General features: G+C 43.4%; 1 protein-coding gene across 2 annotated transcripts in view; it reads left to right on the forward strand.

Moving 5' to 3' along the window:
- Positions 1 to 5,915, forward strand: part of Sp1 (Sp1 transcription factor) — a 29,955-nt gene extending 24,040 nt beyond the window's left edge. For both annotated transcript variants that reach the window (XM_052749084.1, XM_052749085.1), the window contains exon 6: positions 217 to 5,915. In XM_052749084.1, coding sequence (XP_052605044.1) covers positions 217 to 530 — 314 coding nt within the window. In that variant the 3' untranslated portion in view covers positions 531 to 5,915. The remainder of the gene's footprint in view (positions 1 to 216) is intronic.
- The last annotated feature ends 8,969 nt before the right edge of the window (positions 5,916 to 14,884 follow it).

A 14,884-nucleotide genomic window follows, 5' to 3' on the forward strand; every position in this document is an offset into this window, starting at 1 on the left:
TGCATGACAGAAGAGGGCACCAGATCTCATTACAGGTGGTTGTGAGCCATCATGTAGGTGCTAGAAATTGAACTCAGGACCTCTGGAAGAGCAGCCTGTGCTCTTAACCACTGAGCCATCCCTCCAGTCCCCCTTAAGTGAGATTTTGAAGGACATATCAACCCCATCTTTGTTCTGACTGTTTTTGGGTTAAGTTATCTTTTGCTTTTTATCTAGGTGAGAAGAAATTTGCCTGCCCTGAGTGCCCTAAGCGTTTCATGAGGAGTGATCACCTGTCAAAGCATATCAAGACCCACCAGAACAAAAAGGGAGGCCCAGGGGTCGCCCTGAGTGTGGGCACTTTGCCCCTGGACAGTGGGGCAGGTTCGGAAGGCAGTGGCACTGCCACTCCTTCAGCCCTTATTACCACCAATATGGTAGCCATGGAGGCCATCTGTCCAGAGGGTATTGCCCGTCTTGCCAATAGTGGCATCAACGTCATGCAGGTGACAGAGCTACAGTCCATTAATATCAGTGGCAATGGTTTCTGAGATTAGACACCTAGGGCCAGAGACATATGGGCCAATACTCACCAAGCCTGGGATGCAAGATAGCATGGGTCCAAGAGACATGTGGAGGAGAGAGCCATGAGGCATTAATGTGCTTGGTGGTGGGAAGAATTGGGGGAGGGTACAAGAGAAGAGATGGGATTGTGGCACCCATCTGTCACTGGTGACTCCTTGAAAATGGAAAATATTAGTGAAAATTCTGTTGGTGCCACCCTTTGATAAGCATTTATTTCATCCCAGGTTCTTCTTATACTTCTTACCCCAGCCTCCCCTTCCTGCGTTTCCCCTCTGAGCTCTCCCATGATGGATCCCCACCCCACCCCCAAAGCCATCATGCCTTGATAAATATATATGATCATTGAAATACTTTTTAACAAAAACAGATTCTATATTATATATATATATATAAAAATATATAGAGATGCTTTCACAGGGGTTGGCTGGGAGGAGGAAAAAGACCATTCTGTGACCAAAAATACCCTGGTCATTGTCTTTTTTTTTTTTTTTTAAATATTGCCTTATTTCTCAATGGCTGAGCCTTATCATGACACATCAAGCTTTTCTATAAATGTTGTCCTGGCATCCCACCAGAGTAAGCATCGATATGCTCTGCTTTTAGTTCATATATACATATATAATGTGTCTTCTTTCTTAATTTTGTTGTTTTATTTGGGATCAGCTTCTTGCGCTCCTTTCCTGACTCTTTTTTTTCTCCCCTTCTCTCACATGATCACTTCCTGTGTTGTTTTTGACAGTGATCCCCGGATTAGGCACTTTGGTCAATATTTTAAAGAGCTTAGTTTCAACAGCAGAATGGTAAAGCCTTGAAGTGCAGTCTGATGCTTGAAGTAGCTATGGAGGGAGTTTCAAATTACTACTGACGCAGGCACCTTCTCAGTGCTGGAGAGTCAAAATCATCTCCCTCTATTAGTAGCTCTAAACATCAGGAGTCAGAAGTCTCTCTGTGGAATTGGATAAGAGACCCTTTGAGGGAGATAATCTGGGATTGTTGTATATAAACTGTCAAAAAATGGTCAAATAGTAGGCAGCAGCTTTCAGTTGGAAGAAGATGTTCTCAGAAAAGGAAATAGCTCATAGTCTCGGTTAGTGGAATCATTTGGATTTCAGTTATCGTCTTCCAAATAGCTTTAAGCCTTAATGTATGGGCTTCTGAGTTCACACACTGAAAGGAAGTACACTTCCTCTTTTGAACATTTCTGTAGTTCCTTCCTGTTAATGTTTTAATGTTAAGGAGCATCAGCCAGTGAATCTGTTCTGACTTTTCATTCTGTAGAATGCAAAATTTGTGCCAGTGGCAAAAGAGTAGTTCTTAAAAAAAAAAATTCCCCTTAACTCTTCCTTGTATGTACTTGGGTGGTTCCTAAGGGAAAAGGAAGCACACAATCATGGGGACTATAGCCCAGAACAAAAAGAAATCTTGTCTTACCACTGTGGATTATAGGAGAGATTGGGAGAAATTATCCTGCTTTTTCCACGGCCTGATTCCAGAAGAGACTGATCCAAACATTATATCGGCAGGGAAACTCAGTGCCTTTGACACTGAGACTTAAATGCAACCAGAATTGTCCTCAAGGCCCAGCCATTAAAGCATTGTCTCTCTTGACCTTCTGGTATCTTGTCAGAGAGCTTTTCACTGTGAGGAAGTATGGAAGTGGTTGTGTGTATGTGTGTAATCTATTAGGTTGGGGATAGGTTTTCTGTTAGCCAATATTTAAAGAGATCTGCAATAAAAAAAATTACCCTGATCTGATAGAGAAAGTAAACTGTTTGTGTATGACTGTGCGTGTGCATGGGTGTTTGTGCCTGTATATATCTACGTGCAGATGAGAACTTATATTTGAAATTGTTGGAAAATAAATTCAGATTAAAATGCCTTTCAGGCCTGTTACCTAGAAATTGGTTATAAAACTTGGGTATGTTCCTGAGGTCAGTTCTCTGCTTATGCTAAATCAGTTACAATTATGAATGGGGTGGGGGGATATCCTAGTGCACTTTCTAAAGAAGAAACTATTTTTGTGTTTGAAAATGAAATCAACATCCAAATCTATAGCGGAGTCCTTGTTCTAAACTTTCTTTATCTTGGCTACAAATAGATTATACTATTATACATTTTATGTAAATTCCATCTAAACTAGATTCTTGGTAAGTTTGTGGAGGTATTAGTCTGAAATACAAGAGCCTTTAATTCTCTAACATTAGTCTATTCCATTTGGTCCTTTCTGTGCTGACTTAATTCTGTTATCAAGACTCAGGAAATATTTCAAGGGATTTTCCCCAGATCACGTTATTAATGTTGAAGTAAAAGTTATCCGTCCTCAGTCACCATGACACCTTTTATTCTCACAGAAAAGCAGAACTTAAACCTTGTTACTTTATGTCTATAATCATGTACTATGGCATCTCTGGAGGAAGGGGCAGGATAACTCACTGGAATGTGCAGTATTTTGCTAGATCATTTCAAGGAATAGAATCTTCTTCAGTATGAGGTGATTAGATACAAGCTGACATAATGATGCCAAGGACTATAAGCTTTTAGATAAGTTATTTGTTGTTTTCTCTCTTGGGTGAAAAGCTGATGATTTACCCTCAACATCTGCTTCATTAACATTACCATGAATTCTTTCTGCTTTTCCTGTTTCCTTCTCCAGTGTCTTATTTGACCCTAAAATGGAAGCAGTTTCTGTTTCTGTCTTCCTGTCTAGGAGCCACTTGGCCTTCACAGATAGTTAAGAGACTACATTCCTCCAGTCAGGGTCTCATTACTGAAAAATAACCTTTCCCCAAACTTTTGGCCATCAGAATTTAACATAATTGACCTGTGCATTGATTCTGAAATTCTTTTTTTTTTTTTTTTCCTGAAATTCTTTTCATTACCTTTTTGTTGTTTGGTTTGGAATTTTTTTGTCTGTTTTCTTTTTTTGAGACAGGGTTTTTTTCTGTAGCTCAGGCTAGCCTGGAACTCACTATGTAACTCAGACTGGCCTTGAATTTTGGATAATTTTTCTGCCTCCTTAGTGCTGGGATTACAGGTATATGTCACCATGCCCAGCCTTCATGATCTTTTACTTCTTTTTTTTTTTTTTTTAAATGACTATACCTTGCAGGGTGGTGGGTGACCACATCTGTAGTAATCTTGTTAGGTCTGTCTGTATAATCTTGGCTGGTCTGAACTTATTACATCCAGGCTGACCTTGAACTCAGATCTACCCACCTCTGCCTTTCAAGTGCTGGGGTTACAGATGTGTGCCACCATGCCCAGCAGAAATAGTAAAGTATTCATCCCCTTTTTCTGGGTTGCCCATTCATATTCATCTGCATAATATTTTTCCTAGAAAGGACCAACCCACCATCTTGCTTTGGGGACCTCCTAGCAGGCACTCTTTTTGGGGGTGCTATTCAAAATGCAATATAATGGATATTTCTCAGTCTGGTTTCAGAATAAATAGAACCTTTAATTGCAGAAAGTATAGACTGAAGTATGGGGTGAAGGTGTTATAATTTGGGGAGGGTTGGAGACTAAAGCTGTAAATTACTATGGCTGATTTATTTCTACTATATACATATATATTTTTTGCTTTTGTATATCCTATATAGAAAACTAAGCATTGTATTTTTTTAACAAATCTGAGGAAGCACTATGAACTGCAGGTGTTTGACTTTCAGGATATATTTTGTATTGTTAATACTTCACATTATGTGAATACTGGAAGCTGCAGATCTTTGTTAGGCCGCAATAAATTTGGATACTTTTTGAGGGGTTCTTTTGGGGGTGCTAATCAGGCCTCTGTTATACTTTGAGGGAGCCCTGGTGCTACATGATTCAAGTTTTCATTCAGTTTTAAGTGCCCTAATGTCTTTTGGACCTTGGGATTAGATCAGAATTGGTTTAGAGATCAGGTACCAAGGAAAGGAGGATAGTGTAGCTGCCTCAGTCTTTGCCTGGTTTTGCTTTCTCGATACAAAGTTGGGTAGCCTCTTGGGGTTGGAAGGAGAAATGTTTGAAATCTCAGAGTTTCGACTTCTCTTAGAAGAGCCAATAACTTACAAGGATAACGGTAGCAGCAGTTGCTTTGGGGAGAGGAGGGTATGGCACTTTTCCAATCCCGGAAAACACTGCTTTGAAAGCTGCTGATAAAACATGGGCAGGTTATTACTTTGGTGTAGAAGACTGTTCTCTTTAGTTCCTCTCTTGGCTCTGCTCCGGGGGTACAGATCTCATCTAGGAGGATGAGTAGCCCAGCTTTGAGGTTGACCTGTTTCTTTTCTTTGTCTGCCTTCCCTAAACACCATCCCCCAGAAAGACATTAAGCAGCCTTTAGCTTAAGTTCTTACTCCCTCTTCCAGACTTGGCTCATGTGCTATAGATGGAAGACTGGGAAAGGGAGAAGAAGGGCAGTCCTTGGCTCCATTCCTTCCCTGAGTCATTTCTGCTCTGACTTCCTAAACCCAAAAGGATTTCTCCACAGAGCTCATCTGAAAAAGTCAAGTATTTTTTTCTCATCTGCCCCTTCCTTATCAAACAGCCCAACCTTCCTTCTCTTGGCTAAGAAAATACAGGGACTCATCTGTTCTTCAGCTCCTCTTAAGTCCCAGCTCATGGGGATTGAGCGTGACAAATTAGGCTGGGGCTTCAGGTAGAGAAGACTGTTGGTACATCTGCTTGGTTGTGTGCTTTCCTATTTCTTGCCTTCAGGAATCACACTGTGCCTTCTCCACTAGGGAATTGATTTTATCTACCTAGCTTTTCCAGTAACTGCGCTTAAAAAATGCAGATAATGGCAGTTCTTCATATTTCTGATGATTCATTTCTCCCAGTAACATCCTAACAGCCCTTACCTAGCTAACGACTAGGCATGAAGTCTGAAGAGAATATGCTGAAACTGATCTGAGGAAACCAAAGGCAGCTGTCCTAGGGCCTGCTTCCCTCTCCCAAGTCTGTCATCCCAGGGCAGAGGAGTAGTGCTCCAATTTGGTGCCTAAAACAAATTTATCTTTCTTAATACTGGCAATAACCAGTCTCCATACCACTGTTGCCTTTAAACCTTAAGCTGTGTTTGTTGTGGGTTCCAATCCAATTACCACCAGGGCTGTGGGTAAATACTTCTGAACAGTCACTCACCTTGTTCTCTACCCTCACTCTTGTGTATGTACGATGTTAATATCTTGTCTTCCTGCTCCTTTTGTATCTTCCTTATCTCTCCCCCTAACTTTGTCCCTGGGTGTTTTGGGGAATCTCAATATCTTTTTCTCTATATCTCTATCTTAATCTCTCTGCCTTTTGTACAAAGATTAGTTTCAATGTAGTCTGTAGCTCCTTTGTAAACCAATTAAAATTTTTTTAATAAATCATGTCTCTGGTGTATTGAGAGGGTTGGGAATGGGGAGTATGTGGTAAACTTCCTATTTTGAATTCAACTAATGTTGTAGCTCTACTACATTATGCTCCCATACATTTTCATCAGTGTATTTACTCTACATTTTAATCTTAGATGAGGTTTCATGAGCAGATCAGTGTGCTTTGACTATCTAGAAATGTGGGAGACTTCCAGGTTTGGTAGTTCATGCCTATAATCCCAGCACTGGGAAAGCTGAGTAGGTTGGGTTAGTGTGAACTTGAGAGGCCAGACTGGTCTACATAGGGAGTTCCAGGTCAGGTTGGAAATCTGTCTCAAAAAATTAAAAAATGGGGTTAGGGAGTTGACAACAATGGTTAGGCTTCATAGCTCAATGATGAAGTACTTTCATACCATGCATGATGCTCTGAGTTTGATTCCCAGCACCCCTCAAAAGATGACTGAAGACCATGAGGAATAGGGGCCGCCCCAACTTCTGTGATTTTTTTCCTGCACTTGTGTTAGGTGTGGTACATGTTTGCCACAGTGCATGTAGAGGTCAGAGGGCAATTTGCAGGAGTTGATTCTTCTACCAGGTGGTACCAGGGCTTAGACTCAGCACAAGCCATATCAACACCACCCTTTTGTTTTTTGAGAAGAGTGGGTCTATGTAGCCTTGGCTGTTTGGAACTCACTGTGTAGACCAGGCAGAGCTGTAAGGGATAGAGATCTACCTGCCTTCTGCTGGCCACTGCCTCCTCCAGGTGCTGGTACTTAAGATTTATTTTTATTTTAACATGTATGGGTGTTTCGTCTGCATCCATGTCTGTACATTACTTCATGGAGGCTGGAGGGTCAGATTTTCCTGGAACTGGAGTTTCAGATGGTTGTAAGCTGCCATGTGTGTGCTGGGAAACAAACCTGGGTCCTGTGGACCAGAAGTCAGTGCTCTTAACTGCTGGCTGAACCATCCCTCCAGCTCCCAATGTGCCCACCACTACCACCGCACCCTGCATTTTAGATAGTCTCTAGCAGAGAGGATGGGCTTCCAACCCCAGATGTCGCTCAGGATCCTGAACTTTCGTATTTTTGCTTCCACTTCTTAGTGCGAGGTTTGCAAGTATGTACCTGTGGCCCTATGTGTAGGTAGGAAAGCACACTACCAACTGAACTATATATCTACCCACCTTTGAAATAAGCTGTTTATTTTGGAATAGTGTCTTTTAGGGGGAAAAGATAATTTTAGATTTATAGAAAAGTTGCAAAGGATTTTTAGATAGCTCAGTTCGCCCCTCATTTTTCTTTTCTTTTTTACATAAAGTCTCTAGCCCAGGTTGGCCTTGAACTCAAGGCAATCTTCCTGCCTGATTCCCAAGTACTCTCATTACAGGTATGTACTTAGAAATCCATCTAAACAACTCTGCATGTGAATGCAGGTGCTCATGTGTCAGTGCACGTGGAGGTCATAGGACAACCTTGGTTGTCCAATTCTCTTCCACCTTGTTTTGAGATGTGCACACATATTTAACGAAATGCTTGGTGGTGGTGCATGCCTTTAATCCCAGCACTTGGGAGGCAGAGGCCTGTAGATCACCAAGTTCAAGGCCAGCCTGGTCTATAGAGCCGAGTTTCAGGATAGCCAGGGCTACACAGAGAAACTCTGTCTCGAGAAACAAAACAAAAAATGAAAAAAAAGTTAATACATTTATTTGTGTATGTGTGTGTGTGGGTGAGTGAATATGCCATAGTGTGAACGTGGAGATCAGAGAACAACTTGTAGAAGTCTGTTCTCTTACCTGTGTATCCCCAGGGATTGAACTGGGGTTGTCAGGCCTGGTGGCAAGTGCCTATACCCACTAAGGCATCTCAGCAGCCTGCCATAACATTTTACATTTATGTAACACTAGCCTGTATCTAACATTAAATGTGGACTGTGTGTCTTTCTGAATAGATGTTATCTCCTTAATATTCTAACCCACTGGTTTTATTTCCTCTTAAAACTTTCAAAGAAATCTTTGGTCAGCTGTTTATACTATAGTTAACAGCTTTCTAGTTATCCTTCTTACTTCTTGTACCCACCTGCTTATCAATACTTAATCATGGGTTAACTCAGTCATTTTTATTGCCTCGTGTAGCCATTAAAATATAACATTTTAACATTTGGCTTTATTGAAAGTTCACCCCTCTGGGTATGCATGATACCTGTGTGCAGTGAATGCAGGGTACACAACCATTTTTATTTTTGAAGATAGGGTTGCTGGACCTCAGTAACTCAGCAAGACTAGATGATAGAGCTCCAGATACCCTCCTGCCTCTCCAGCTTTTACATTTACATTACAGCATGGATTACAAGCACATGCTACCACATCCAGCTTTTTTTTTTTTTTTTTTTTTTTTTTTTTTTTTGGTTTTTCGAGACAGGGTTTCTCTGTGTAGCTTTGCGCCTTTCCTGGAACTCGCTTTGGAGACCAGGCTGGCCTCGAACTCACAGAGATCCGCCTGGCTCTGCCTCCCAAGTGCTGGGATTAAAGGCGTGCGCCACCACCGCCCGGCTCACATCCAGCTTTTTAACTGGATGCTGAAGAATTTTAAGTCAGTTCCTCATGCTATTGTGGTGAGCATGTTAGTGACCAAGCCATCTTCTCAGATGTGTGCTCTATTTATTTATTTATTTATTTACTTTATCATTTTTGAGGCAAGGTCTCCCTGTATAGCCCTGCCTAGCCTGGAACTCTCTGTAGACTAGGATAGTATCAACTCTCAGAGATCTGCCTGCCTCTGCCTCCACAGTGCTGAGATTTAAGGCGAGTGCCACCACTACCCAGCCAGATGTGTGTTTTGACAGCCTGAAAACTGAGCTTAGAGTAGTGTCATCTGTTCATTCAATAAATGTTTTTTGAGCCTTTACTGTTTATCTGGTACTAAAGCTAAGGCAAAGGGCCTTCCTGCCAAGGCCTCTGTGGTGGGGCACGTGAGACAGATGCCACCAGTTGCTGTTTCTTCCCTCTTGACCTCATTTTCAGCTTTGTGCTTCATGGAGAAAATGGAAGCTGAAATTTCTTCAAACTGACCCTCACCTCATCACAAATGTATTTTTCCACCAGTTTGCCTCATCTCGTCTTTCTAGGAAAGAAATGCTGTTTTTTTTTTTTTTTTCTCCGTTTGAGGAACACCCATTTTGCTCCCATTCGACTGCTCTTTGTTCTTTGTTTTGATGATTTTCTCCTTTCATCTTCAGGCTCCCTTTGGTTCCCTCCTTAGCTTATGAGCATGTTCCTGATCTCCCTCTCCCCCAGCCCCGTTCTGAAAAAAATCTGCTTCCTTTTCAGGTTGCTGATCTAATTATTATCATTCCCAAAGTTAGTGGAAGCAATTTACACCCATTTTCCTCTTCTTTATTCACCTCAGACCATTTTGTTAGCACCCATCCTTTCAGAAATTTTCAGGTTACTGTCAGCCACCTGGTTGCCGCACCAGTGACCTCTCTCTGCAGCAGTGTGCTCCTGATTGGTGACTGCTGCATCATTCAATGTTCTTGTGGCAGAGTGTGATGCTGATGGGTCAGTGAGATGCCTCAAGGGGTGAAGGTCCTCGCTGCAGAGCATGACAGCTTGAGTTCAACCCATGGGACCCGTGTGGTTGAAGGAGAGAACAGACTCCCTGCAAGTGGTTCTCTGACCTCCACAAATGCAATACATCAGTAGAATGCATATCAAACAAACAAACAAACAAACAAAACAGTACTTTAATTCCAGCACTCAGGAGGTAGAGCCAAGTGGATCTCTGTGAGTTCGAGGCCAGCCTGGTCTACAAACTACACAGAAACCCTCTCGAAAAACCAAAAAAAAAAAGAGCCAAAGGTTTCAGTGAGGGATGAGGGATGAATGTGGACATGCACACCTTAATCACAGCACTCCGGAGGCAAAGGTAGGTAGATATTTGTGAATTCAAAGGCAGCTAGGGCTACACAGTGAGACCTTGCTTCAAACAGAACAAGCCACAAGAGGCCAGGGAGACAGTAGTTAAGAATGCTTGCTGCTCTTTCAGAGGACCCAAGTTTAGTTCCCAGCATCCACATCTGGCAGCTCACAACTGCCTGTAACTCCAGCTCCAGATCAGTGCCCTCTTCTGGCCTCTGAAGACCCTGTGCACAGGAGGACATACACATATAAACATAATTTAAAAATGATATCTAAGGCTACATAGTGAGACTGTCTCTAAATTTTAAAAAGTAAATAAAATGTAAAAAGGGGCTGGCTAGCAGGGCCAAGGACACCATGGGAAAACGTCAACTGACCTGGGTTCATGTGGCTCATGAAGGCCGGATTGCCAACCAGAGAACTTGCATGGGGTCTCTGCACATGAGTTACAGTTGTGTGACTTGGTCTTCTTGTAGGACTTCTGGCAGAGTGATGTGTGGGCAGCTGTTGCCTGCTCTTAGGACCCTTTTCTGCTGGGTTGCCTCACCCAGCCTTACAGGAGAGGAGGTGGCTAGTCTTGCTGCAACTTGGTATGCCATGGCTGGCTCATACACACGGGGAGGCCTGAATTTTTCCCAAGGGAAGGGAGGAGTGAATGAGGTGGGGGAAGAGGGGGTTGGGAGAAGGAAGGAGGGTAAACTGATCGGGCTGGGAAGAAGTTAATTGGTTAATAAAGTCAAAAAGACTTTCTGTTGGCTTAAAAAAGGGTGTGTATGTGGCTAGATACCTTAACAAATAAAGGTGCTTTAGGGGGACCTGTAGGGCCCTGGTCCCCGTTTTGGGTAACTGTTGCCTTGCTTGCTGACCTTGACCTTGATATCCTCCCTATGCTAATTCCCTGCCGGGTTCCACCCTCCTGAATGCTCAAGGGAAGTTCCTTATCTGTGTATCCTGCATAATGGGTGTTAACAGCTTAGATGCAAGATTGTAAAACATCAGTAGCGAACTGCCCTCTGGGGTTCTCCCATTGTGCTGTAAGCCTGTATTTAAGACCTCTTCCCTCCTTCAATCAACAGCATTCAGCATAAATAAATAAATAGATAGATAGATAGACAAATAGATAAATAAATAAAAATTAAAAATAAATAAAGGTGCTTTCCCCACAGCCTGACAGCCGAGTTTGAAACTGGGATCCAAGTGGTGGAAAGAGAACCAGCTCCTGAGGGTTGGCGTCTGACTTCCACATGTGTGCTCACCACAACACTCAAATAGGTGTAAAGAATAAATATAAGACAAGTGTGACTGGGCAGTGGTGGCACACGCCTTTAATCCCAGCACTGAGGAGGCAGAGGCAGGCAGATCTCTGAGTTCCAGGACAGCTGGGACTACACAAATAAAGCCCGTCTCAAAAAAATAAACAAAAAAAGACAAATGTGTTGGCTTCCGTTTGTAATCTCGGCACTCGGGGCAGAGGCAGGCGGACCTCTGTTAGAGGGCAACCTGGTCTACATAGTGTTTGCTCGCTCGCTCTCTCTCTCTCTCTCTCTCTCTCTCTCTCTCTCTCTCTCTCTCTCTCTCTCTCTTCTCTCTCTCTCTGTATCATGGTGAAAAATTAAGGAAGTCAGCCAACACTGGAAAAACAAAGTGACACTGAGACACTCTTGTGTCTTCTCCAGCCTTTCTAGGCTCCGTCAGAGACACTGCTTGGACGCTTAAGCATTGTGTTCCGTTTTAGGCCCTTTCCATCTGTCTCCCCCATCCACCCACACACCTGTCTGTCTCCACAGGTAAATACACCCTTACTGCCTGTGCCTCCTAAATCCTGGGATTACTGGTGTGTGCCACCATACCTGACTGCCCACTAGCTATTTTCGTACATACTGATGACCCCCAAATATTTTGTGTGGGGGGAGGGCTGTATACATGCATATGGATGTGGAGAACAGAGGAGGACATCAGGTATATTTCTCTATCACACTCTGCCTTATTCTCTTAAGAATCTCGCAAAGCTGGAGAGCTGGAGAGATGGCTCAGCAGTTAAAAACACTGGCTGCTCGTCCAGCTGACCCAGGTTGAATTCCCAGCACCCACATGGCAGCTCTCAATTGTCTGTAACTCCAGTTTCAGGGGATCTCACAACCTAACACAGGCCATCTAGACAAAACACCAATGCATATAAAATAAGTAAATCATTAAAAATAAAAGAGTCTCCCACTGACCCAGAAGCTTACCATTTCAGTTGTGCAGGGCCAGTGAGCTTCCAGATTCTGCCTGAGGGAGTGGAGCTCCCACAGTGCTGGGATTACAGGTGCAAACAGCCATGTTCAGCTTTTTACATGCATGTTGCAGATTTAAAAGTCATGCTTGCACATCTTCAGCCTGAACTTTTCTTTTGACCTGGAATCCTCTATGCTGGACAGTTATATCTAAGTGTTCTGTAGATAAAGGGGAAATAACCCTTTGTGTTCTCTCTCTTTTCTTTTTTGTTTGGTTTTGGTTTTTTGAGACAGGGTTTCTTGTAGCTTTGGAGCCTGTCCTGGAACTCTGTACACCAGGCTGGTCTCGCACTCACAGAGATTTCCCCTGCCTCTCCCTGCCTCCTGAGTGCTGGAATCAAAGGTGTGTGCTACTGTATCTGGTTTGTTTGTTTGTTTCCTAAATTGTATAGGATGGCCTTGAACTCTCTGTATCCCAGCAGACCTTGAGATTGTAATCCTCCTGCCTCAGCCAAGTAACTGAGATTACAGGCCTGTGTCACCAGCCCAGACTCTTTACACACACACACACACACACACACACACACACACACGTATATGTGTGTGTGCATGTGTGCATGCACAGGCATGCAGGTGTCTAAGGAGGCCAGAAGAAAGTGTTGGCTCCTTTGGAGCTATAGTTACAGGTGTTTGTGAACTGGAAACTGAACTGGGATCCTCTATAAAAGCAGTAAGCACCCTTAATAAGCCTGGGTTCTGTGTGTTCACAGCCACACACAGTTTTCTCTGTCAGTGCTTGGGATTCCAACTCAGGCATCAGATTCTGTCTCTCCAGCCGGCTGGGGTGGGGGTGGGGCTTTCTCTTTGAGACAGTGTCTCACTCTGGTCCGTGATGGCCTGGGATTGACCATATAGCCCAAGATGGCCTCAGACTTGCAGCAGACTTCCTGCCTCAGACTTCCAAATGCTGAGCCTACAGGAATGAGCCATACCTGACTTTTGGGTTGTTTCTGTCTCTGAAAGAAGTAGTGACCCAAGGCTTTGGCTGAGGAGATGGCCTTGCTGCTGCATCCCTACCCTGCTCCCAGTCTGGAGGAAAGGGTCTCCAGAGACATTGCAGACAGAGAAGCCATTTGTTCTTCAACTACACAGATGCCCACTTACCTGGTCTGGAAGCTGGTGAAGGCAGAACCGGGAACTGAACAGTACCCCACCTTGCTAGCACAGCCTGCAGACTTCCAGAAGGGCCCAAGGAAGGGTGTGGGTGGGCTCTAGCCCTGTCTTTTCTCCAGCTGCTGTTTTGCAGCGATTGTCTCCTTTCATGTATGCTCCCCGGGAGAAAGACCCTCCACGAGCTGGTACCGTCATGTCTGATCTAAGATTGGTCGTTCTGAGCAAAGGTTTCCAGTCAGCTATCACAGGGACAGAAACTAGGGGACCAGGGGGACCAGTCCCCTTTGACCAGTTCTCTTTGAAGCCAGCGGCTCACAGGTGCAGAATGAAATGATTATTAAGACTGGTTTCCTACTCTGGGAAAAATGATGTTGCATTCCTGTCTCTATTGCAACACAAGCCACAGACCTCTTTGTTTACACAGACATGGCCTCTACACACCCGATGGGCCTCCCCTTATACTTTATAGTATTGAAGCTTAGGACATTCTGGAGTGTACTGTGATTATTAGTCATCTGAGGAGGCCCTCTTGACAGGGACCGATTCCTCCTATGTCTGCTGACCCCTGTTGGTGAGATTTTGAACTGTACTCTCCCTTCCCAGTTGGTAGCCTGCTGACATGTTAGGCTGGTCCACACTTTTCAGCAATCCAAATTCAAATATTGAAATATTGTAAACAGTATATATATTTTGTGACACAGTCTATATAACCATGACTATCCTGGAACTGGCTGGCCTTGAACTCACAGAGATCCACCTGCCTCTGCCTCCTGAGTGCTGGGATTAAAGGTTTGTGCCACCATGCCCAGTATGGAAACATTTCTCCAATTGCTGAAGTTTGGATTTGTTTTAAGGCAACATTGTATAATGCAGAGAAGAGAGCCCCTGCTTTGGAGTCATACATACCTAGGTTCAAATCTCAGCTCTGCTCTATTTTTAATTTTATTTTTTACATCAGAATAACCACAGACAGCTCATCTATGCTGAATTTTCTTACCTATAAAGTGGAGATAATAATAAATATCTCAGCAAAAAAAATTAGATGGCTTAAAGTGCATAGCTCTAGCTTTTCTCTATGTCATAGTAGATGCTCAGTAGAAGTTATCTTCTCTGGGCTGGAGAGACGGCTCAGAGTTTAGAGCACTGGCTGCTCTTCCAGAGGACCTGAGTTCAATTCCCAGCTACCACATGGTGGCTCACAACCATCTATAATGGGATCTGGTGCCCTCTTCTGGCCTGCAGTCATACATGCAGGCAGAACACTATGCATAATAAATAAATAAATCTTTAAAAAAAAGTTATCTTCTCAATGGTAATTTCCTTAGTGTTTGAATCCTTAGGAGTGTGTGCATGTGTTCTTTGTATTCCTTATGCTAGGGCTCTCTGTATACTCCAGGCAGCTGTCCACTACCGCTATGTTATCTGTTTTCTTGCTTCGTTATGGCAAAATACAGAACAAAATTACCATTCTAACAATTTCTTCTTCTTTTTTGAGACAGGGTCTCTGGCTAACCAGGCTGTCCTCAGACTCATAGATCCACCTGCTTCTGCCTCCTGAGTGCTGGAATTCTAAAAATTTTCTTTTTTTTTTTTCTTGAGGCAGGGTTTCTCTGTGTAACAACTCTGGCTGTCCTGGAACTCCCTTTGTAGCCCAGGCTGGCCTCGAACTCACA

The sequence above is a fragment of the Peromyscus californicus genome, unplaced genomic scaffold (assembly GCF_007827085.1).
Source record: "Peromyscus californicus insignis strain IS unplaced genomic scaffold, ASM782708v3 Scaffold_20__1_contigs__length_68692818, whole genome shotgun sequence".
NCBI classification, from domain to species: Eukaryota; Metazoa; Chordata; class Mammalia; order Rodentia; family Cricetidae; genus Peromyscus; species Peromyscus californicus.